This window comes from Pagrus pagrus, assembly GCF_965226575.1.
Source record: "Pagrus pagrus genome assembly, chromosome: 13".
NCBI classification, from domain to species: Eukaryota; Metazoa; Chordata; class Actinopteri; order Spariformes; family Sparidae; genus Pagrus; species Pagrus pagrus.
This window is the reverse complement of record NC_140197.1, coordinates 24,811,489-24,835,794: the sequence shown is the minus strand read 5'-3', so window position 1 is coordinate 24,835,794 and position 24,306 is coordinate 24,811,489. Positions and strand designations below refer to the sequence as shown.

General features: G+C 40.5%; 3 protein-coding genes across 5 annotated transcripts; 1 reads left to right on the top strand and 2 right to left on the bottom strand.

Moving 5' to 3' along the window:
* Window positions 1-2,283: 2,283 nt before the first annotated feature.
* Window positions 2,284-4,754, bottom strand: rps11 (ribosomal protein S11). Its single transcript, XM_084372018.1, has 5 exons — window positions 4,648-4,754; window positions 4,018-4,158; window positions 3,708-3,783; window positions 2,883-3,012; window positions 2,284-2,481 (listed from the first exon to the last, which is right to left on the bottom strand). The coding sequence occupies exons 1-5, from the start codon at window positions 4,660-4,662 to the stop codon at window positions 2,358-2,360; spliced, it is 486 nt and encodes a 161-aa protein (XP_084228144.1). The 5' UTR covers window positions 4,663-4,754; the 3' UTR covers window positions 2,284-2,357.
* A 42-nt stretch (window positions 4,755-4,796) lies between these two features.
* On the top strand, window positions 4,797-8,465 carry LOC311268388 (apoptosis regulator BAX-like). The gene is made up of 6 exons (XM_084372017.1): window positions 4,797-5,150; window positions 5,872-5,920; window positions 6,016-6,174; window positions 6,585-6,720; window positions 6,851-6,955; window positions 7,070-8,465. The coding sequence occupies exons 1-6, from the start codon at window positions 5,120-5,122 to the stop codon at window positions 7,166-7,168; spliced, it is 579 nt and encodes a 192-aa protein (XP_084228143.1). The 5' UTR covers window positions 4,797-5,119; the 3' UTR covers window positions 7,169-8,465.
* Window positions 8,466-8,935: 470 nt separating this feature from the next.
* Window positions 8,936-22,863, bottom strand: map3k14a (mitogen-activated protein kinase kinase kinase 14a). 3 transcript variants are annotated; one of them, XM_084372391.1, is made up of 16 exons: window positions 22,762-22,863; window positions 15,506-15,775; window positions 15,335-15,413; window positions 14,999-15,221; window positions 14,321-14,701; window positions 14,103-14,240; window positions 13,883-14,012; window positions 13,428-13,556; window positions 11,482-11,586; window positions 11,232-11,389; window positions 10,977-11,127; window positions 10,429-10,740; window positions 10,234-10,343; window positions 9,637-9,775; window positions 9,456-9,556; window positions 8,936-9,359 (listed from the first exon to the last, which is right to left on the bottom strand). In XM_084372391.1, exons 2-16 carry the CDS (start codon window positions 15,759-15,761, stop codon window positions 9,189-9,191), a joined length of 2,583 nt encoding a protein of 860 aa, XP_084228517.1. In that variant the 5' UTR covers window positions 15,762-15,775; window positions 22,762-22,863; the 3' UTR covers window positions 8,936-9,188. The 3 variants fall into 3 exon arrangements, with proteins under 3 accessions (XP_084228517.1, XP_084228516.1, XP_084228518.1); XM_084372390.1 differs by lacking the exon at window positions 22,762-22,863 and adding an exon at window positions 17,889-18,033; XM_084372392.1 differs by lacking the exon at window positions 22,762-22,863 and adding an exon at window positions 17,678-17,698.
* Between the last annotated feature and the right edge of the window lie 1,443 nt (window positions 22,864-24,306).

Sequence of the window (24,306 nt, the reverse complement as noted above, 5' to 3'; positions counted from 1 at the left end):
AGGAAAATGTTTGGTTATTTCAAAACTCTGCTAATGATTGTGATGGAACTACTTTCACGGCTGAGCTCACATGAAGCACTTTCCCCTCTTCACGTCATCGCCATATGGTCCACATTCACTGGGGCATTAGAGAATAAACATCTACGGCATCATTATGTTAATAATGTGGCACTCAGCAGACAGAAGGCCAGGCTGAGTGCAAAATGGAGGATGGAGGAGGGGGGACGGATTTACTGATTCCCATACAGAAATGCTGTCATCCTCTAGAGCAGAAATAAGGACAAATGCAAATGACTCAGCTGATGCAGACGGGCCATGAATGCACTCGCATCCAAGCTTGTTGAGCGTACGGATCTCAGACACTGTTGAGCATCATCACGGCTGGAAATGTACAAAAGAAGGAGGTCAAATCTTCTCAATGCCACAGCGTCATCACACTGAGGCCGAAGCCATCGGACGACAGTGATCAATCACCTTGTTTTTCTGATAATGCTCCCCCCTCCTGCTCAGCAATATGTCTGTTCATAGCTGTAAAATCCTGCATTGTCCACTTGTTACTTCGTCTCACATTACAAGCAGTGGAAGAAGTGTTCAGATCTTATACTTAAGTGAAAGTAGCAATACCACAGTGTGGAAATACTCTGATACAAGTGAAATTCATGCATCAAAAATGTCACAAATTCAAATTTTCAAAGAAATATTAGAGAAAAAACATATTTTATGTAACAAAAGTAAACATATTGATTAAGAAGAATTGCCCATTTCAGAACAATATGTTTTACATTATAAAACAGGGCTTATTTTACTGACTTTATATTATTAATCTGAAACTACAAAGTAACTAAGGGTATCAAATAAATGTAGCAGAGTACAGTACCCGCCTCTGAATTGTAGTGGAGAACTATAAAGTAGCACAAAATTGAAGTACTCCAGTGAAGCACAAGTGCCTCAAAATTGTACACAAGTACAGTACTTGAGTAAATGTATTTAGTTACTTTCCACCAGTGCACCATACTAAACATGAGACCTGACCCAGTGTCCTAAATTGCCTCCAAGCATCAAACAGTCATCTGTCGCCATCTGCAGGACACATTTTTTTTATTGGAAAGAAAATGTTGTGACCTTGTTGAAACACTGGGAGGCGCTGTTGTGCACTGTTGTATTGATAAAGCATGAAAATAATGTGTATGTGTAACAATGTATTTATTACAGCTAGTTGAGTTATGAGGATCAAGGGCCTTCTTACTGTGGGTCCAGCATGCAGCCTCTACAAATACAGAAATATATGGTTTCATCTCGACCCCCACAACCTTGTTTGTCATTTTACTGTATATTCTGGTATTATCTAATCCAAAAAGCACATAAAAACTCCAGATTTCCCAACATTGGTCGTGTTTATAACATTAAAGAAAGGGATTGTACGATATCTTTAGGATGAAAATGTATGAAAGAGGGACCTCCCTGTATCCACCAGTCATGTCTTAAATCTGTTTGTGCTTGGGACTGATTGTGTAAAGTTGGGGTAATTTTAATAGTAGGTCTGGTGAATGCTCGAGGCTGAAAAGGCCATTCAAGGAGCAGAAAACCTTTTTTTTTTTTTTTTACTAATTCAGCCTAGCTGCCACATCACTATTGGCATGCTGATTTTAGATGGAGTAAATACATTTGTTTAGAATGGCTGGTCTATTTCTTTAAGTTTAAGAAAATCTTGGGATGCATTTTCCTTACTGCTCATTGTTCGGTTCAACATCCAGTATTGAAATTTAAATTCAAAAACATAATTTTGAATGTGATCTGCACCACTTTAATTATGTTGAGTGTTTCGTTCTGCTTAGCATTTCAGGCTTTAATTTTCCAATTGTTCAGAGCAGATATTACTGTCCTTTGAAAAGATCCCATATGTAAGAAAGTTGATTTGAGTCGTTAACTTAAATACTGAAACTTTAGGATCGTAGGTCACGCTGACTGTCATCCCCAAAGCGTCAGTATATAACAAGGTGGGAATGACACTCAAAATCAACTCTTAAAAATAACACCTTTAAAAGGAAGATTTTAATTTAATGTTCAAAATGATAGATCCAATAAAATTGATTTTCTTCCATTTCAGGAGGCAATCTACAAAAATATACCAGCTGATATTATGCAGTGTGCCACCACATAAATTACTATGTAAACATATAACTGAATACACTCAAATAAAACAGAAGGAGCAGAACTGTTTACATGTATATATATATTATTTAGTTCAAAATCCAAGGGGGGTGATGAGACAAACAGCAGAAATTATTTAAACAAGATTTTCTTTATTGACAGTGACACAAGTTAGCCAACATCAGCCTTCCTGCTCAAAGTCACATCTAAAACTTCTGGAACTGCTTCTTGGCTCCAGCGGCCTTTGTCACTTTGAGGACATTGAACCTCACAGTCTTGCTGAGTGGTCGGCACTCTCCGACGGTCACGATGTCTCCAACTGTGACATCTCTGCAGAAAAACACAATCGAGACAGATATTAATTGTTGAGGTAACTTTGACCACAACATTTTTTAGCAGAAGGTGTAAAGCTAAGCTGCATCAGTGTTTGCCAAAGGCATTGTCGTCAGCGCTTCTTAAGCTTGGAAGACCATCGTGAGAAAAACATCATTTGCAGCAAATTATGAAACATTTTCTTAGCAAGATCATATCACAAGTAGTGACTTTTAAACAGACCTATAACAGGACAAATACACCAATTCTGATTGTGCCTTTCAATTTCACCGTTATGAAATTAAACCCGATATCAAACTTGGCCGAGGGGGGAAACAAATCACTGCACCATGTTCAGACTTTTTGAACACACATTTCCATGTTTGCTACAACTGCAGGAGCCATGAAAGGTTAATTACCTGAAGCAGGGTGACAGGTGGACAGAGATGTTCTTGTGCCTCTTCTCAAAACGGTTGTACTTGCGGATATAATGCAGGTAGTCGCGTCTGATAACGATGGTCCTCTGCATCTTCATTTTGGTCACCACACCTGTAGACCGCACAGAAAACAGAAATTGAATTTTAACCCTTTCTATTAATAGAGTGAAGACTTAAAAAACACAACAAAAAGTAGCCTAATTTTATTTTAAATAAAAGTGTCACTCCATTACATCAGCTTTGCCATTAGGCATTATCGTCAGAACCCAGAGGGTTTGGAAGACCATCGTGAGAAAAACATCATTTGCAGGACAGTGACAAGAATATAAAGTCAATAAGGAGTTTGTGGTAAGTTAGCCTATAGAAGGACTGTTCTGGCTTGGGTTGCTTTAAGTGTTTGCAGTAAGATAGTGTTCATCTTGTGCTTAACAGAGCAAAAACTGAGACTTCAATACTCGGTAACATTCTGACCCACGTAGTGCTAAAATTAAACCATTTAAACTCATTTTCTAGACTTGTCCCTACCTGTACACCAACAAAATTGACTAACCATTTCCTGACTTCTTAAACTAGTCCAGGACTTTGTTTCATTTGTAAATTATATTTCTGGATTACGTGCAAGATAAATACCTTAATCATTACTGTAGAGTCAGGTATGCTTTTAAGTGTTTACAGGTCACTTTGACATTATCTGTGTTATAATAAAGCCAAGCAATGCTTAAATGACAGCAAGGCCACAGGTCAACACTGTTTCAGCATCCCAAGCCAGAGCTGCAGGCAAATGTCTTAGTGGAGTGTTAAACTTACCAGAGAGGATACGGCCACGGATGGAGACATTTCCAGTGAAGGGGCATTTCTTGTCAATGTAAGTGCCGTCAATAGCCTGATGAAAACAAGTCACTGTTAGAGTTATACATTACATATTACCTTGCTAAGAAAACAGGTTATTTTAATAACTCTTGACTGCATCAGCATTGCCATAAGGCATTATCGTCAAAACCTAGTAGGCTTGGAAGACCATCGTGAGAAAGACATCATTTGCAGCAAACAAAAACAACCGAACAGCTCTAATAGTGTCTACATTAGTTTGGATTATTTATTGGACAATTCAAGTTACCTCTCTTGGGGTTTTGAAGCCCAGCCCGACACTCTTGTGGTAACGGGGGAGCTTTTCCTTGACCTCCTTGCCACCATCAGCGACCAGAACACGCTTCTTGTTCTGGAAGATGGTGGGCTGTTTCTGGTAAGCCCGCTCGGTCTGTGAAAATAAGAAGATCGGCAAGTTAACACAGAAACCACGTCGCCATCCACACTTCCCTGCACTCGGCAGAAGCACTAGCATAAGCTAACACCGCCCGGCCCCAAGGGCTAAGATTTACTTCCTCAAATGAAGGACTAGGATCGCCTTTAACTGAAAGGACATATCGTTAAGATAAATTACAGGGGTAATGTTTTGCTGCGAATCGCTGCCGCTTGCAGTATGTACAAAGAAAGGCACTGCTACTTGGGAGTTCACTTGTAGTAAGCTAGGCTAACCGAGTTAGCAACCCGGCTAGCTCAACGTTACACGAGGGTATACAGAACGGCATCAACAAATGGCAGATAAATGCCTGAAAGTGATTTGAAATAGCCCAGGGGCGTGTATAAAGGCTACGTGAAGGCATATAGGTAATATAATCAGGTAAATGTGTTCGTTAAAATGTAAAATGATCGATTTAAATTCACCACGCCGTTTTGCTGAACGTACTTGTGCGTCCGCCATCTTTGCCAGCCGAGTCGTAAAGAGGCCTGAGAGTGCGCGCGACGAACGGAAGACGGCGAGAGACGGGAAATGACGTCACAGAAAAGGCGAGGCTGAAAGAAAAAAAAAATCAACACATGTGTTTTTATTGTTTCGTTACCATTACAGACGGTTATACACAGATAATTGCGTGAATATAATATTTTAAATTGTTCATTTGTCGTTCAAACTCTGTGAAAACGTCGTCCGCGCGCGCTGTGTGCGTCACGCTGATCTGTAAAACATAGTCAACAGTGGATGATGTCACCTCCTCTTACTTAACGCAACGTGAACGCAGCAGCACAACAGTCCCATCAGGCTTGATGAAGAGCAGCACGTCTGAAAACCGTGAGGCGCCTTCGGCTGCGGTTGACACAAACAAATAAAAAATTGTCACATGATTGTGCGGAAGTACGAACAATCTTAACAAGACAACAAGATGGCATCACACCCGGGAGTAGGCGAGCAAGGTACTTAGCTAGCATCAGCAATGTTATAGCTACATTTAAGTTGACTGTGACAGCGTCGTTAACACTGTAGTACACATATATAATCTGACACTTTAACCACTATCGCTTGTTTTGCGGTTGTAGCTTGTTTGTCTGTCAGCAGTGAGATAAGCTAGCTGAACTGAGGTTAGCAAGATAGCTAATCTAAACGTTAGCTAGCTGTTAGCACTTGCTCTGCGTTTTTATAGATAAGTTAGCTCGGTTAGCTGCCTGGATACAAGGATGAGTTAGCAGATATGTTTTAACAAACCCAAAACGTGGAAATAGGAGCATTATTTCACCTCGAAAATGTCCAAAATAGACGTGCAATATTATGCAGACACAACACTGACTAACTTCGGCAAATTAGTTGAGCCTAATTAACTTAGCTAACAAATAGCAGTGTTTCTATGTGCTGCCTTTGTACACCGTAAATGTCACTCACACGGTAGCTTTTACATACAAACACAACGTATTTAAGAATACACACGAATATATATCCATTAACAGACAAACACTCAATAATATAATGTTTACTCTAATGGTAACTCAATGTAAAGGATAGCCTTAGATTCGTGTTAAAGTGAAAGTAAACGGTTCTAGATTCTTCGATCCTTCACTCAATTTATTTCTAATCGGAGGCAACTGGTTGTAAAACTTGTGTCAACATTGGTGTAATATGACCCTGACCTTTGTCTTTCAGGAAATACTAAAGATCAGATACTGGAAGTAGGAGCTGTTTTGTTAAAAGAGTGAGTACATGCCATACTTACTAACTTAAGTTTAACTTGGTATTGAATCGGGCAATAAGATCACAATTGCTATTATCTGTCTGTGTCTCGTGTAGTTTCATCTACGAGCGGGTTCAGCGCCATGGGGACAGCAAAACCACAGTGACCAGGGCACAGCTGGGTGGAGGAGAGCTGTGTGACCCAAACCACAAGAAGCTTGCCATGTGCCTGCAGCAGATTGGAGATGAGCTGGATGGCAATGTAGAGCTCCAAAGGTGAGTTACCTGTTCATGTGTCGGTTCAATCCAGTTCCAGGCTTGAGCAATTATGAATAGGTTGATTGCAGTCATGTGATTCTAATGACGCGGGAAATTTAGAGGAGCACGGAAGTGAAAAGCAGAATGGATTAGATAAAGGGAAGTTGGTTATTGTTGTTGTTGTTGTTGTTAAAAGGGTACAAGCTCCAGCAAAAAAAGAAGGGGAAAAAAACTGACTTTAACATAACAAAGTATGGAAACTGTTGGCAAAGTAGTAGCCACTGCATAAATGAGCATTATCTCAGCTTCCTACGTATCACCAAGAATCTTGTGTATCACTTTGTATCATAATTCACTTTCTGCCCTCCATCTGCAGTTTGCGCTATAGCATTAGCTTGTCCCTAATTGCTAAATGTTGTCTTCCTCAGTATGATAAACAACTCCGCACTCAATCCCACAAAAGACGTGTTTATGGAAGTTGCCCTTCAGATCTTCTCAGATGGAAAGTTCAACTGGGGCAGGGTGGTGGCGCTGTTCTACTTTGCCTGTCGACTCGTCATCAAAGTGAGTTAAACTCCTCTGTTGTACCTCACCGAATTATAAAAACAAAAACAAAGTGAGACCTGGCTTATTGTATTGGGATTAATTAACAAGGACCACAAGGCTGAATCATCTCTCATTTACACCTTCTCAGGCTCTTTTGACCCAAGTTCCTGATATCATCAGAACAATAATCAACTGGACCATCGACTATCTCCAGGATCATTTGATCAACTGGATCAGGGAGCAAGGTGGCTGGGTAAGGAGCTTGCTATCAAACGCAGCTCAAACATCATTAATTAGTATTGAGCTTCTGCTGCTGATTGCTTGCGTGACACATGCTCATATATGGTTTGTTGTTCATGTTTTTTAGGAGGGTATTCGTTCCTACTTTGGCACACCCACGTGGCAGACGGTGGGTGTTTTCTTGGCTGGCGTTCTCACCACTGTCATCGTCATTCGCAAGTTGTGAGGGGTTTGTGAAGAGCAGACGCATTAAAGATTGGAGGAGCTACGCCTGAGGGAAACTTGAACAGGAGCAACTGAAAGAAGTTAGGGCAGAGTGAAGGAGCTGAAAACATGTATTTGGATACGAAGAGCCATTCTTCGTTCCTGCCTCCCTTTCGCTCTCAAAGACTGGGAGTTGGACTGAATGCACTAACGTCGTACCCATGATCCCTTTGCCAGAGAGGAAGTGAGCGGTGCATGATACCATGCAGTCGGATGGTGGAGAGTTTGCTAGACTTGAACAGAGAATGCATTTTAAGTAATTTATTTTTTACTTGGTACGTATAAAAAGAGTCACTGCATTCTGTCTTCTGCCATAAAAAGATATATGGACTGAACATTTTTGGAAGTTTCCTTTCTGCATTATTTCTATTGTAGTTTTATTTTTTGTTCCACTCAGACTGCTTTTCCGATCTTCCCACTCTCTCCATCCACCTCATCATGGTGTCTGTATGCTAGAGATTCCATCTTCATATGTATTTGTGAGTGTTTACTGCTGTAAATCTGTAACGATCTGCTGGCAATGAACGGAGGGTGGTCACATTCCTTCATGTTAAAAAGAGAGTTGTATCAAGAAAGTGATACAGTTGAAAAGAAAGTACACCTCCGATAATATTTAGGCTGAAGCTACGTTAAATATTTTCTCCCCTTGAATGCACAGTTTGACCTCTTTTCAGTGGATTATCAAATTGCCACAGCAGGGACCTGTGTACAAAGTTATCTTTACATTCTACACGAATCATCAAAAAAAAATCTGAATTATTATCTTGTTCAACGTTAAATCATATGCTGCCTTGGGGGCATTTCGACCAGCATTGTGACCTTAATGTGGCTCCAGTTGAACAAAAAAAAAAACCTGCCTATTTTTGTATATGTTGTAAACGGAGCCACATGTCATGAAATAACATGTCCTGTGGTCTACAGTAGGTGTTGCACTGCAGACACAGAAAGCACTGGATTGCTCACAGATGCTTACCTCACTTCACACATGTTCAAAGTACTGTATTTTTACGTGAGTAATTCAGACTGCAATCTTATCAATGCAGTAAACGGCTTTTTATACATTTTCCCTTTGTTTGTCAGTGCCTTGGTGTTTTTTTTTCTTTGTTTTTTTTTTTACAACAAAATCACTTTGATAATCTCAAATTTTCACCTTTTTTCTATCGCCTTTGTAAAGTTGAAATTAGTTTCCAGTCTCCCTGAAAATCTTTTTGCAGTGACTTTGTAAGCTGTAATATTGAAAATAAATCTTTTACCTCTTACTGTGGCTGTGGATTTGTATGTTTATGTAAGAATGAGGATGATGTTCAACAGTCTTACAGCGTTACCAACGTGAAAAATTAATCTGATAAACAATTAAACCATTTACCCTGCTAGGCTCCTAGAGGATTCATTGTATACTAATACATTTTAGCCATGTTGGCGACACTTTGGTTCAGAAATAATGAAATATCCAAACAATTAATAGATTGCCATGATATTTTATACATATTTTCATATCATGTTCCCCAGACTTGAGTGATCCTCTAATATATCTGGTAGCGTCACCTTGAGGTTGACGTATTAGTTTCCTGAAACTTGTCAGCCACTATTTGATGGATTGCAACAGCGCCATCATTGGGTCTAAACTTCAGCTTGATATGATTTTTTATCTTACTTCTTACTTACTCGCAGAACTAAGGACAATGCATGTCAACAGCAGCATGGATCAATAATGTATCACACACTCAGCGTAGCTTCATCAACCATTTAATGACTCAATGTAAACATGCAACAAGAAAAGGTGCAACATGTAAACATCACAGTGATCAAAAGTTCAGACAGCAATAAGCACTTTAGAGACCAAAAGCAACACCACAACAAAAAAACTGTTGGCTAAAAGGCAGGTTCATCTGATTTCTTTTTACTCCTCATGAAAGCACAATTCAACAGAAGGCCACATGTAAAACAGTTAAGATGAGGCTGCGGCTGATGTGAGGAGAGAGCTACAGCCTCTGTCTCGTCTCCAGCACTCCGTCTCTGATCCTCCACCTCCAGGCGGGGTCGAAGTCTGGAGCAAGAACACAGCAGAGCTCCAGACCGGACTCCTGCACCTCGTCATCATGAGCAACATGCTGGCCCTGCTGGGTCTCCAAGGTGAAAACCCTTTCAGAGATCTAAAAAGGAGACACACGTAGGCATTAAACAGATGTAATCTTTACAAACGTTGAAAGAGACGGACATGGAACATGTGTGAGGCTGCTAGCCCTCACCTGATCACTGATTCCAGTGGCGATGTGGCCAACCTTCACCCGACGTGTCTCTCTGATGCGAATGCTCTTCCTGTTGAAGTCTCTGATGCAGACATCCACCCCTGGAGCAACATGATTTCACATTTTAAAAGCTGGTCCCACATTAGTTTAAAAGAAGAGAGAGACTGATGTTTGATCTCACCTTCAAAACAGCAGGGAGGTGGTATCTGTGTGTGACTCAGCAAATCCACACTGAAAAGCTGCACATCTGGCTGACTGTTGTAGGAGAAGACACCAGAGCTGAAGTCGTCTGCTGGGCTCATGGACCAGCGGCCAGAGTCCTGGAATAACGGGTTAAAAAGAGGAACACAAGCCAAACAGTGGGTCGGTTAATACTAATAGCCAAGGTGGATGAATACCAACAAAACTGTGTTTGAATGGAGTATTTGGACTTTTATAGAGAATTGTTATGAATTGGAATGGCTGCCATTTTCTCATCTTCTAATTTTCTCTGTCACTTCCCCATTCTCAAAGCTCATAAAGTCACAATTCAAACGAAACCGTATCTGACTGCTGATCTATCTCTGGGCATTCCTCGAGACATTTACTTCCTGGACGCTATCATTCATCATCTCTTGTCTTCATATGGGCCTACGCTTATTGGAGACGCTCCACATAGATGGAGTCGAATGGCCAAAGTCTTCCCATAGTGCTAACCTAAAAAAATATTGCCATACACTTCCAATTAATCTCTTGTTATTGCATTACTTTGAGGCACCTAAAGGGTGTGATTGATTACCTTTTTGTCCCATGGTTCCCAGTTGGTATATGGGTCACTGCTGAGACAAGACAACAGCTGCTCCTGCATCTCAGCCGAGTGAAGCTGGGACAGACTGCTCAGGTAGAAATCTACTAACAAGCAGGAAAACAATGAGAAGAGTTCCAATAGTTGACGCACACAAAAAATAAGCAGGAAACTGTGAGAAAACCTCACCTCGCTCTAGTTTACGTAGCTCAAGTTCAGGCACGGTGGTGATCTTGTTGGCCCTCTTATGGTTCGGCTCAGAAATCAGCGTTTGTGGACAGAAAGGCGAGCCTCGCTTTGACTCAGCCTCCCTTTCTTCATCGTCGTCTCTCAGTTTCTTTGTCTTCCTCCCCACTGTGATCAGTTTCTCTACAGACTCTTGATGCTCCTCCTCATCCTCACAGTCAATGCTGCTATTGATGAGTTGGGAGTCAGGAGGTTTGTCGGCAAAATACAGGGGCTCGGTGTAGGGTCCCTTCACTGGGCTGGTGAGTCCTCCCACTGCGAGCAGACAAACATATGAAGTCTTTACACACCGTAAGGATCAATCTTAATCTCCAATTAAGGAGATTTTCTTACTGTAGATTCTATAAACCGTTTATATGCCCTCAGTTTGGCCTCTCAGGGTACATACAGACGTCTGATGTATTTAAGGAATGCCTGCAGACACTACTCTGGGCTGTAAAAGGTACACCAACAATATTTTCAGGTTAAAATATAATGTACAGTATAGTTACCTTCTTTCAGAGCTCTGTTGGCTTTTTCTTTGAGGTCAGATGCTGACGCTCTCTTGGCTGGATCCTTCTGAAGTCCCGCCTTAATAACTTCAGCTGTGAGCGGGCCACAGTCAGGTGGGATCTCTCTCAGAGGCGGACGCTCGTTAGCGATCTGTGAATATCACAAACTCGGTCAAAGTCTGACTTGAATACTGTGAAGAGTGTACTGAACATCTGTACTGAAATAGCAAGGTGTAGTGTCACTGTTAACTATACCTTCAGGTAAAGTCTGCAGGTGTAGTATCTGGTCCAAGGTTGACACCCATTGAGCATGTGCAGTAACATACAGCAGCTGCTCCACACATCTGCTTTGGCTCCGCGGGGTTCCCCTTTAACAATCTCTGGGGCCATGTGGGTTTCTGAGCCCTTTAGATCTGTATTGAATTACATGGACAGGACAACCAATTAAGATAAGGAAGTGGATAAATTACTCATCTTCTTAAGTGAAAAGTTTTGCAGTATTTACCTTTTGACCCACTCAGACTCTGTCCCTGATTGTCAAGTCTCTCTGCGTGTCCGAAGTCACACAGGAAGGTGTCTCTACCGTCCTCCGACAGCAACACGTTGTCAGCTGAGTGAAACAAGCACAGTCAGTAATGCACTGCATTAATCTTGGCACTGCTCAGTGAACTCAATGGCACTTTGTTGGTTTCCATGACTTGTGTAGTTCAGTTTTTGGATGACATAATTAGAAACAGGGCAGCTGCACAGACAGAACACAGACAAATGGGGCAGAATAAGAGGAATATGTGAGGTCACTGAGGGACAGCTGCTGTAGAAAACACTTTAATGTGGAATGAATGTGGAGTCTGGTTACAAACAGGCAGCAGATAAAGCGATTTGGTGTTACTGCCTTGCTTTTCTGGAGGCATTACAGACACCAGGTGGCGCCTGAGCTGCAAGAGGACAATAAAGCTGTTTGTCCGTCCTACAGCTTAAGTCTGTTTTTTTTCTCACCCTTTGTTCCCTTTCTGTTTTTCTCTTTTCTTCTTTTCTACACTTCTTTCCACTTTATTTTCATCTTCTGCTTTCTGTCTTTACGTCTCAGTCTGCACTTCTCTCTCTGACTACTTCCTGCTCCCCGTCCGTCCCATCCCCCCCTCTCTGTTTCGTTCTTCCTTTTCTTTCGAGCTCTCCTGATTCTGTGCACATGCGCCGTTTCTAAAGAGCGGCGGTGAGTCACACTGTGGGAAATTCCCAGCCCTTCTCTGTGGTAGTCTGGTTTCACAACACAGGTGCTGAGGATCAGATCAAGACTGTATCTATGACACTTGTGTTCCACACAACAGCTGCACAAAGTCCTCTGATGAGAACTAATTAGAAATCTGACTTACTCTCTCTCTGTGTTTTTGTTTTCCACTAGGTATGACAACAAGTAAAAGTCGAGCTGACACATCCAGTTTTACTGATATTACAGTTGTGCTACTTTGATCTGAACAATTACTTCTATCGAAATTCATCTTGAAAGTGTTGTCAGGGGCCGATGCCAATATCTGATGTCTGCGTTTTGGTGTGATAACTAACCCTAACCCACTGCAGTTACTTTTTTTAGTCCGAACATTTACATTCATATTTCAGATCGTTCGTCATCCTGGAGGTAGTGGACTGTATCAAACAAAAATTGACATGACGTACAAGTGGGAATATCTGCACATGACGATGAAGAGATGAACATTTTGTTCTCACCCACATGTTTAAAGGGCTTCTTGCTTTGCTTTTGCTGTAGAGCTGCAACAAGTAATCGATTACTAGTCACCGATTAATTTGATTACCAACTATTTTGATCAGTTAATTTGTTTGTTTTTTTGTTATTTATTCCCTCATTCGAGCTTTGTAAATGTGAATATGTTCTGGTTTGTTTTTTATTTTTGGGTTGTGGACAAAACAAGACACTTGTGAACATAATCGTTATTTGCTGCTCTATTTTCTTGGATAAACTAATGATGACAGCTCATTTGAGGTTAAACCTAGTGTGTTCAGCACCAATTTAAATATAAATACCCTAGTATGTCTTTTTATGTTTGTATGTCTTCATAAAAGTGATGAATTGTAGTCATGACTTTAGTTAACACTTCAATTTAGTTTTTAATTTTGGCTTCTTAACATAACTTCTGTTTTCTGTAGTAAAATATTTCTTATGTATGGGCTCCCCCTTTTTTTGCCTTTATTTAGTGAAGCGAGACCTAACAAGTGAGACAACACCAGACACAACTAGGCATATTAGGATAAGCTCATTATGGGAGGACAAACAACATTGAATACAGAGAGGGGCGACATCAGAAAAACATAGTACTGGGATGTTGGCACTATATGTTGAAGAATGTTTGTGGCAGTCTGTGTGGAGTTCCTGTGTGTGAATTTGTGTGTGTTAGGAAACAATAAGGGAGAGATAAAAAAAAGTGTTTAACCTACCTTTTATGTCTAGATGCGCCACTTTTTTCTTCACTAAGTACTCCAGCGCTGCTAAGACTTGCGAATGGTAGTGGAGACTTAGGTCCTCTGGCAGCCGTCCACGCTCTGCTATCAGCTGGCCCAGAGAGCCTGAAATAAAAGATAAGGTCAGATCAGGATAAAGACTTTATCTTGATGACATTCATACCTTTAATTATGGCCTGGAATTTGATGACAAAGACAAACTATGAGATATGTAATTATGTTTATCAGGCAGGCTTCGCCACCTGTAATTTGGAGGTCAACAGTCATTTCTGGCATCCTAACCACCCACTTCCACATCTTGACACTAACTGCATCCATATTTCTGTAGTTCATTATCCTCAGGTTGCACCTACTGTGCATGTGTTGTGCGCTTAATTCACCACATTTCACTCAAAAGTTTCCAAGCACAGTCAGAAGTGAGGCTTGTTTACCAGATTTGTGGTCCATGAAGAGGACAACGTTAGGCCCCTCTCTGACCACTCCAAAGAGTTCCACCACACGAGGAGATCTGAGGGTACTCCACGCACCCACCTCCTCACTGCTGAACCTCTTCAGGGCGATCTGTGAGGATGGAAAAAATCAGTGAGCAATCAGAGCACACTTTGAAACCAGGCAGTGGAAAAAAACAGAGAGCGATATGCTCTGCCTTACCTTTTTGACAGCAAATTTGAAGCCTGTGTTGACATCTTGAGCAATGTGTACTTCGCCATAGGAGCCTTCCTTGACAAACTCTTTGAGGACATACTCCCTCCCTTCCTTGTACTCGGAGTCCACAAGGTGGAATTTATTCTAAAGAGAGACCAGTTAGTTAAGCAGAACCACATTTAAACCAAGACGGAAGACAGGAAGTAGACTAAAGCACTACGTACTTCATTGAAGTAGAATAATCCCTCGTTGGGGACAAAATCAGACTCTGAGAGCTCCTCTTCCTCTTCTCTGACATCCCTCTCCACATCTTTGAAAAAGGGCCCTGCGTAGCACGGGTCCCCTTGACTGACGCTACCCCTGAGACCAGCGAGGGCCAGCGAACAGTTTCTCAGACTACTGAAGCTGTCTGAGTCGCTGACCTGCTGAAAGGAGTAGACACTGGAGTGGGGGTCGCCCCTCCAGGGCACAGGAGAGCAGCTGGAGCCTGTGTTGTAGATCGGCCGGCTGTAGAGAGAAGGCCCTCTGTCCCGCTCTTCTGAGCTTTCAATGCTGCTACAGCAAGAAGTGCTGAGGTTGCTTCTCCCTCCAAGGGACGACTCCACCTACAGGAGACAAGCAAAAACCATCAGACTACATTTTGTTTACATTCTCAGGTGTGTTTGCTCAGTGGCTGAACGTTCAAGGCCATGAGGGGCAGCTTTGTGTAAATGTAGTGAATCACTTCCACAACACAGGAAAGCTAATGTTTGCATGGGCAAGTCAAGAGGTCGAACCTCCGGCTGCCAAAGTATGTGGCAATCTATCCATCGAGATGATTCACAAGGAGTTCACAAGGTACTTTTGACAGCTTTTGTATATTAAAAAGTCAATGAGATGTGAAGAATAATGAGAGTTCATACCAGGATCTGAACCAGAGAACTTCCACTCTCCTGTTCAGGGACTCCAGAAGGCATTCGATGTCTCTGTCGCTGCTTCTCCTTCTTGTTCTCCTGTTTTTTCTTGCCCTTGCGCTTCTGTTTCTTCCTGGTCTTCTTTCTTGGAGTGAGCTGAGCTGATGAGCTGCTCGGCTCCTGGATGGAGGCAGTGGTCGGGCACGCCACGTTGTTTTGTTCTGAGGAAAGACTGAAGCAGAAGTATGGCAACGATGTAAATTCCAGATATGACATTAAACATATAATAAGCCTCTCTAAATGCAAATGATGTGTGAAATGCAGAAACAATGCTGCATGTCATACCTGGTGAGGCAGTTAGGGTAGGGTACAAAGGAAGGCTTCACATCAGATGGACTAAACTTTTGTAAGTCCTGGGTTTCACCTGAGGAGAAACAGAGTAAATGTTAAATTCTCTGTCGACACACTTTTATTTGATTTAGTGTAAAAAAAAATACATCAAAAAGACATATTTACATTCTTGGGCAATGACTGATGAGGTCTTTGGAGGCATTTCTCCCACTTGCTCTGCAGTCCCATGTGTCATGTACTTCATCATTGTAGGGTTGTAGGGACAGGCTGTGTAGCTCATTTTGCTATCCTTGCCCTCCTCTTCCTCCTCCTCCGTCTCCTGGTCCGCAGCCGAGCAGGATGGCAATGACCCCTTCAGCTCGGCCTTGGAGGAGCCGGAGAAGGGTAATGTTGAGTTGAAAATCCTTTGCCGCACCGCCATTTCATCTGCTGGATCTGGGGAGAGAGGGAACATCGTAAGCAACTGATTTCTCTACAGTGGCACAGTCTGACCAATATACACACATTTTTTTGCAATGATCCCTAAAATGTGGTTATCAAACACTGACAAAGATGTGTAACGAAGGCAGGATATTTAACAATTGTCTAAAATGACTGGTGGACTTAAAAGATAAACGTCACTGGGAATTTTATTTAATTACTCCAGGCATCTTTTTCTGCGTTATTATCTAATTTTTATATTGGTACAAAACAGACAACATTTACTCCGATACCTATTTATCTGTGAAAGGCCATTATTATCAGCCAACTGATGTACTCTACAAATAAGTAATATTTGTAATAATATCTAATCATATACCCCTGAGCCTCTTTGTGGCTATTTTATGAAATCTTGGTGTCATTTTTTGTGAAACCCCTAAACTGATCAAATATTTTCTTTGGGTATTGGAGTTAACTGACGATACCGTGTTTCACTTTATAAGGGGGCTGCAATTACTCTGCTGACTCTCAATTAAAGGTGGGGGAGGTGATTCTGGAGAAAGATAGTTGATTGTTGAGTGTCATTGCCTGGCAAATGACATAACACCTATAATCGTTTTGTCTATAAAAATGCCCACAGCCAAAGTAGGTCATTAAAAAAGCATCTTTGAATTTTATGTACTGACGGATGGCTGGTCAAAACATAAGATTCAAAGATGTTTTTTTAATATTCAGCTGACTAATATATGGCAAGAAATCCATCAAATCCTTGAGAAGTGGGACCCAGTAATTGTTAAATGCTCTTTCAATTAATCATTACATTAAAACTGATTAAGTCAAACTCCAACATGGTGTTACCGCATCATGTCTATACAGTAAATCGCATGGCTCATCATTACTAGTGACTGACCTTTAGAAATGTTAAGTTTTTGCTTGCTTCCCCATAAAGTAACAAAGGACTTTTTACTATCTGCTAATGTGTGGGTGATGGTTCCTATAAAGACAAAAACCTGACAGTGACTGACAAACAACAAATATATTTGTTATATTTTGTTTTATATTATATTTTCACATTTAAACCGACTTTTACTTATGTGATTTCCATTTTCGTCTTAGGTTAGTTGTTTGTTTTGTTCCTTTTGTTATTTGCAGGATCACCAGTTGTAATCAAGTAAAGCAGAAGTAGAACTCATGTCCAACCTTTACCACAGAAATATGCACACACCTAAACGCAACAATGACAGGCTTTGTACTGTGATTATGTACAAAATAATCTGCTTCTTAAAAGCTTGTTTAACATATTTGACTTTGTCAAGTGAGTTCAGGATCATGAGGATCGCTTGATCTGAAACAAAGTGAAACTCTGAAAGTTTGCGGTGGGCAGATGAGACAGGAAACTCAACCCTGGCCTTGTTTTGGCAGTTGCAAATGTGTCGTTAAAAGCAAGAACTCTGTTTCACTCAGAGGAAGTCAACTACGGCGCATTAGGCATGGCCGGGCTGAATTTCCAATAAAGATTAGCGTGATTGACTGCCGATGGCTTGGATGGATCTTCAAAACATGTATGACTGTAAAATCAGCACACTCAGACTTACTGCTTTCATCTCAGCACTGATTATTTGCATTAAAAACTGTTTTAAAAGCACAAGGGGAGAACTGGGTACTACAGTTGCAGCATGTTGCATCAGTGTGCCCTTTACAGTTAACAGCAGCTTCTTCCTGTCACTTAGCTTTCGACTCTTTCTGCACAAATACATATAGACATTCTTGACAGAGGTCTTTTAAAACAAACGCACAGCTGCCAAAACATTTGCCCAGTAATTTTTTGCGTATTCTTGCTCCTTAACACAAGTAATACTTAAGAAAAACTGACATCAAACTTGAATGAAAGCTGTTTGAGTTTAGTAACGTCTTTACCTTGTGTGCCGACTTCATGCACTGCAAGACTTTCTAGAACAAAGCAACTGTCACTTCCTTCTTAAGACGCTGCACCGGTGCTGAGAGCACGGCGCAACACCACACCCCAATGAATTTACGTGGAAAGGAAATAGTGAAAAACCCACTGCAATAAACACAACCACAAAAACAACTCTGTGTGTGTGAGAGGCTGAGGGGCGTGTAGACGTACCGACAGATGCCAGTCTGAGCTGCTCTCTCTCCCGTGTATCCGCTCTGAACAACCTGACATCTACATTAGTAAAACTAGGTGCTGTGTTTGTCTGCCTCGTCCGTCATGTTCTGATTCTCGGTAAAGTCTCAGCTCAGGCTCTTCGCTCTCTCTCTCGCTCTCTTGTTGCTGGCTCTCAGCCAACCGGGGGAGGAGCTGGCTGACAATGACTTATGGGAAATGAATCTCCACTTCCCCATACGCACCCCCCTCCCTCCTCTCCCTCCAACAGGGCTGGCTTGCTCTTCCCTCTGACTAGATTAAAGGATAACATGTTTGGCTATGCTTTTGATGATCAACCGTGAACTATGGACTGACAAAAGCAGAACATGAGCTCTCTGTGGACTGTTGATTTATACCCAAGTAGAATTAATAGTCTCATCGGATCATAACCGCTTCAAAGTCAAATTAAAACCAGAACGTTGAGGAATAGATGTTTGCTAATAAAGTCAAAAACACCACAGAACAGTCACATTTCTGCGTGCATGATGTCGTTGATGTCAGAGTTTGACCTTTACACACACAACCACAATACTTCATAAAATGTAAAGAGTTTTGTGACCTTTCATGTGCTCTGACGAACAAACCCTGTAGCAGCTGATATATATATAAGTCACATGTCATGTCATCCGTCCACACACTCTTCACATCAACAACAACAGAGTTTCTTCGTCTGTTAAAAAGTGACAGTTTGCTATCTGACAGTATGACGGCCGTACGGAAAATATTAGCCACCGAGAGAATTTGGAGAAAATGCATGAGCTGTCACTTTAAATGTGAGGTGTCCTCTTCTATCTGAAATTATCTCACTTGCTTTTCTTTTCAGCGGCAAAACAACTTACTCATATATAAACCAAGACAGAGCACAGGAAATTCAGAATACCACTTGAGAGGCTCCGCCATAAACCATGAAAAAAAAAAAAAAGCTAAAGTACAAGTTGCTTATTGCCTCATGAGGATAAATGTTTAGTTAGCTGTCATGACAACAATATCTAAGAACAACTGTTTAGGATCGGGATTGTGGACATTGTCATAAGCAGTTAGGGTTTAATGTGGGCTATTCTTTAGCCTCTGACTAATTCAAAACTTCTAACTTCTGAAATTTGTTTAGTAAGGTTTCACAGAGCAAAGCTTTTGCACACCTGTGGATCAACAGGTGCATAGGAGAAGACTGAGGGTTGACAAAATTCAGACAGAAAACTCCCACACACTGTCATCGTCACTTGCAGTCAGGAAAACACTTCATCAGGTTAATAACCAGGTTAATAACCCGATGAGGGTCTGTGTATCAAAAAGTTGTACAGTTTTTCCTCATTGCAAGTTAAGATGGCAGAAAAGTCTGAAAATGCTATGTTTCATACAATTCTATTTCTAACAGCAGTGATTCAATTTAAATGAACAGAACAAGACATGGAGAGTGAGTATTAGCAGCACAAATCAACATGGCCAAACACGGGAATGAAAAGATGTCATATCTTTAACTTCATCAAAAGATACAGTACATTAAACATTAAAGATAATTCCATTAGGGAGGCAACAAAGGATTGTATTCATTATTTATTATTCTCTCAGTTACAGACCTGAAAAGATTAGCCAGTAAACAGAAAATTAATATGAAACTATTTTGTTAGTCATTAATCATTTAATGTTTTATCCAGTCAGGATTTTTGGGGCCGATCACTGATTACTGGAAGCAGTATTGGCCGATGCCAATCACCAATCAAAAGGATGTTTCTTAACTTTGTTGTCAGCTTATATTTAAGTGTTGAGAAAATAAATAATTACTTTTTTTTTAAAAACAGTATAAAGGAAAATAAATAGGACAGTATTTAGGAAAGATTTTGTCTCAGTCTCAAGTCTCTGTGCCCTTAAGCTACTACTTCAGTCTCGAGCCCTGCAGAATGCTTTAGCATTTTAGCAGCGCGTAGACAACCTGTCTTACGTGTTTATCTGATCGGCCGTTATGGAGACAACCGGTCAAACTAGGTGTAGCCAGTCACAATCAGTCGCCATAGCTGATCAATCAGAGCACCCTTAGTCTCAGTTTTCTGTATCAATAAACTGAACATCTTTGGGTTTTGTTCTGTTGTTTGGACAAAACAAAACAGTTTTAAGACGCTACCTTAAGCTGTGGGAAATTGTGAAGGGCATTTTTAGTCATTTTCGGCCACTCTAAGGTAGAGACTAAGCAATTAACTTAAGCAATTAAGTGATTTATTAATTAATTGTTTCAGTTCTACAATGCAATACAATGCAACCATTAACCGCTGCCTTCAAATCCACAGCCAAGCTGAACCCACAGCTCTCTCTCTCTCAGTGTCAACAGGAACTGAACACATGAGATTCAAAGAGATAGGAGTTATTACGGGCTGTTGCACTAGATTACATCAGACTGCACAGGTAATAAACTTGTACACAAGAACTTGCATCGTAAATTTGAAGTGGTACAATCTACTTTTGCAGAGAAATCCTGAGCTTAACTGCACATACTGCAGTCAGTGGCTATATTGAGCCGACTTCTGCTGTACACCCACACAGATTAATGAAATTCCAAAGCCTTTAGTAAGGACAGTGAAAAGGGACTCAACCTGAAGTCTCCCACGGATACACACACACACACACACATACACACACACATCCAAGCATTCCTTAAGGAACGCTGCTTCTTAGGAAAATGTCTCAGTCCTGGACTAACACATGTCCAGAGCCGTTAAGAAACCATATGCAGGATGTGACTACAAGTTGCACTCACACTGTTCAGTCACTCCTCTGTGTCTCTTCTAACTTCCCTTTTTCCCTTCCCTTTAAAATAACAAAACAGAGGTTACTAAATTGCAAAACACAGCAATTTTGTGGAGCCCTCCATTTTCTGTAAATTTTCATTCAACTGATGATGTTTCCATAAGTTAATTGTGGGTAATTGCAAATGATCATTTCCCTTATCAAGTGTGGATTATGTAAGAAAATGTAGGAGTCAATATGACCACAGTTTTATTAATGTTGTTTATGCTTAATTTTTTGTTTTTTATCATTGTAAAGTGAATATCTTTGGGCTCACCTTGAACTTCTGGAAATTTAATGGACATTTTTTGGGCAGTTTATAGATACAAAGATGTATTGATTAATCTAGAAAATAATCGTGACACTACATATTGTTGCATAAGTGCTGTCTTTTCCTGGTTTTTAAAGGCTGCTCTGCAGGAAAGCGATGTAATTTTCCTACTAAATACTTGCCTTTACCCAATTAGTGATTATATCCACATTACTGATGATTATTTATCAAAAATCTCATTGTGTTAATATTTTGGCAAAGGACCAATAGTCGATCCTACAGTATTGCTGAGATATCAATATCAAGGTATTTGATTTTGTCGCCCAGTCCTAGCATTTATGAAGTGCTTCTGAGGAGATAAGTTATACTGTGTATTGCCACAATAGCCTAAAAATATCATGTTACTATTATGAGGCCATTTCGCCCAGACCTATAATCTGCTGCATGAGAAGAATCATTGGTTGCACGCCTGGATATTCTGCCGAATGGCATTTTTTACACACAGAAAAAGATCAAAAACACTTAAACTGAACACGTGGATTGGAAATGGTAAAATTCAAAGCAGAAGCACTGCAGTATAATCCAAGTCAAGCATGTATAACTGGAAATCTGGCATGCATTTTTTGTATTTTATGCTATATCAAACTATACTGTAGTCTAATATAGTTATGTAGTGATCTCCTCTGATGATGTAGAAGTGTACAAGTGTGGTGCCCTACATTGTTTGTAGTGAACAGATTTCATACAATGTACTTAATTCTCTGCACTTTCTTCCTTTTTTTGCACAGGAGAGGAGAAAGGACATTTGCACTGACAGGACACCATAGGTTTCTCATTCGTGGATGGACCAAGGCCAGTGCTGTTTAGCTCTAAATGCAGGCCAGGAGTGTGACTCTGGGCCAAGAATGATCCGGCTTGTGTTTGTACAGTGTGTGAGAAACAGCAGAACTTGGACTCAACATACAGTGCCTGTTAAGGGTGATTAATGCTAACACAGAAATGTGGTAGAAATGAGCTGATAATGGCTTAATGTTTAATAGATCAATCAGCCACATTAGGGCTTATGCTATGAAGTATGTCAATACTGGACAACATGAAATGAACATAATAGCTACTCTTATGGAGGCTCCTTAGTACAGTTATAATACGTCTAGTTTAATTGCTTTTATCTGCATTGAATGTACTAATTGTAATCACTTGTGTGCTTCTTATATGATCTTCTGAGTATTTCTTTTTTTTTTCTTGAAGTGATTTAAATTGGTGCTGTTATAGGACGTATATAACAAGCAGATGTACCCAACAACAGTCAATAGCAGTGGATAAAGTACGAGCTGGAGAACAACAGTTGTTGTAATCATCCACATCTGGCTCATGCAGGCGTATGTGCGGTTTTGAAAAAGTTTGGTGACCTGTACAGCCAAAGTTACAGTAACGGCAGCGTATTATTCTGCCCGGTTTGGATTATTCTAACCTTTGTCACAAACTGACCGTTTATAACCATGAAAGTTGAGCGTATACTTCCCGCTAGCTTTGTTATTTGAGGGTCTGTACGCGCTCTCGGCGTAGTACAATAATAACTTCCTTCTAGCCACATTCACCGACATTTCACATTAGCTCAAAATCAGACCGACATGTTTCTGCTTTCCGTTGAGATGCTGAACTTTTGGAGGACAAAACCGTCGTCTTTAAAGAGAGGAGAAGAGGCTGAGGGTGGTCTGAAAACGGTGTCACTAGTTAAGCAATGTAATTTATTGATAATTACACAGGAGAGTTTTAACTTACCCAGCTCCCAATTAGTAGGCGTCGGCCGATCGCGATGAGATCGCTGTCTAACTAGCTAACTTCCGGTTGTTAATTTCAAACGCAAATGTTATGTTCACTTATTTTACAGTCATTATATTCAACATTCGCTGATACAAAAAAGGCTTGGCACTTTTGTTATTATTCACTGATTGTTTTGATTGTATTTCTTATTGCTGCTTGCGCTCTAGTGGTATTTTTGCATTTTTTATGCGTTATGCTTTTAATTTGAAGCTGATGTGTGTGCACTTCCTGTATGCGCCTGTTTTGAGATTAGTTCCTGAAAAAGCAGAGAGAAGGAGGAAATGGTGATGTGTTGTGTACACTCAGAGGACTGTTCAAGCAACAGCACTGTAATATACTGCATAGAATATCCCTTTCAATGTAAAGCCCAGTGTTTATTACTTGTTCTTGTTTATTTCTTATTTTTCTTCTTGGTGTCTATTCAATGCCACCTTCCTGTTTACCTTGATGTGTTCAGGTGTTGTTGGCTCCCCTGTATACTTCCTTACTATCAATAAGGCTAGACAGTCCCAAAAGTTTGATCTAGCTTTGCAGATAATATAATTTTTGTATGCACATTGTAATATACCTTTTTTATTGGGGTTATTTGTATTAACCAAGGTTCACCACAAGATGGAGTCATAAACTTCTGAGAAGAGGCATTTCTGCTTCACTACAAGCATCAATATTATTATAATACTATTATTTACATGTAACTTTATAGGCTGCAAAATGTGCAATCTAAGATGACTATACTGGTATAAAATGCAATAAAAAGACAAAGTATGGGTGTCTTTCATACTAGTTATATGTTGAGATTTGCAGTGGTCCCCATATCCATGTGATTTTGAAATGTTAAGGTGTGGGACAATAACATGTAGCATTCCCATTCACTCCTGTACAACTTTTAATGAATGCTTATTATGTTCCCATTATCAGTATAAAGGGGGGTTTTCCAAAAATATAAAGGATCTGTCCAAAATTTCAACAAAAAACAAAGAACACGGCAAACTTGCCTACGACAGTGTCCATGGTTTTAAACTGCTTTTGTTCAGTTAGTCCATCAGTTTTGACAACACAGTTGCGTAAACACTGGATATATATAGATCTATGTTTCTTACATCAATCTGGACATACTGAAGCCATTCAAACACCGGCATCCAGAATTGTGCCGAAGGTCTGTGTCATGCGTCAGTTGAAGCCAAAAAAGATATTGATGATCTGCTAATTTCCCCTTTTTAATACCAAGTAAAATCCCTGGATATCTTCTTCTCGTGACTCACCACACATGTGTGAACAAAAGCCAAGAGACTCTTGGAGCAAACAATGGAAGTATTTAGTTTAAACAAAACAAGCAGATGAGTGGATTTCACTCTGCAATTTTCTCCAGACAAGTATTTGTTTGGAGCAGAAAATACGAAAACAGGAAATCTGAGCTTTTTTTCTCGTCTGCAGATTGAAATGACTCTTTCAGGCAAAGCAGTCAACGTGTGAGCAGAGGACATAAATATGGGATATGGTAAA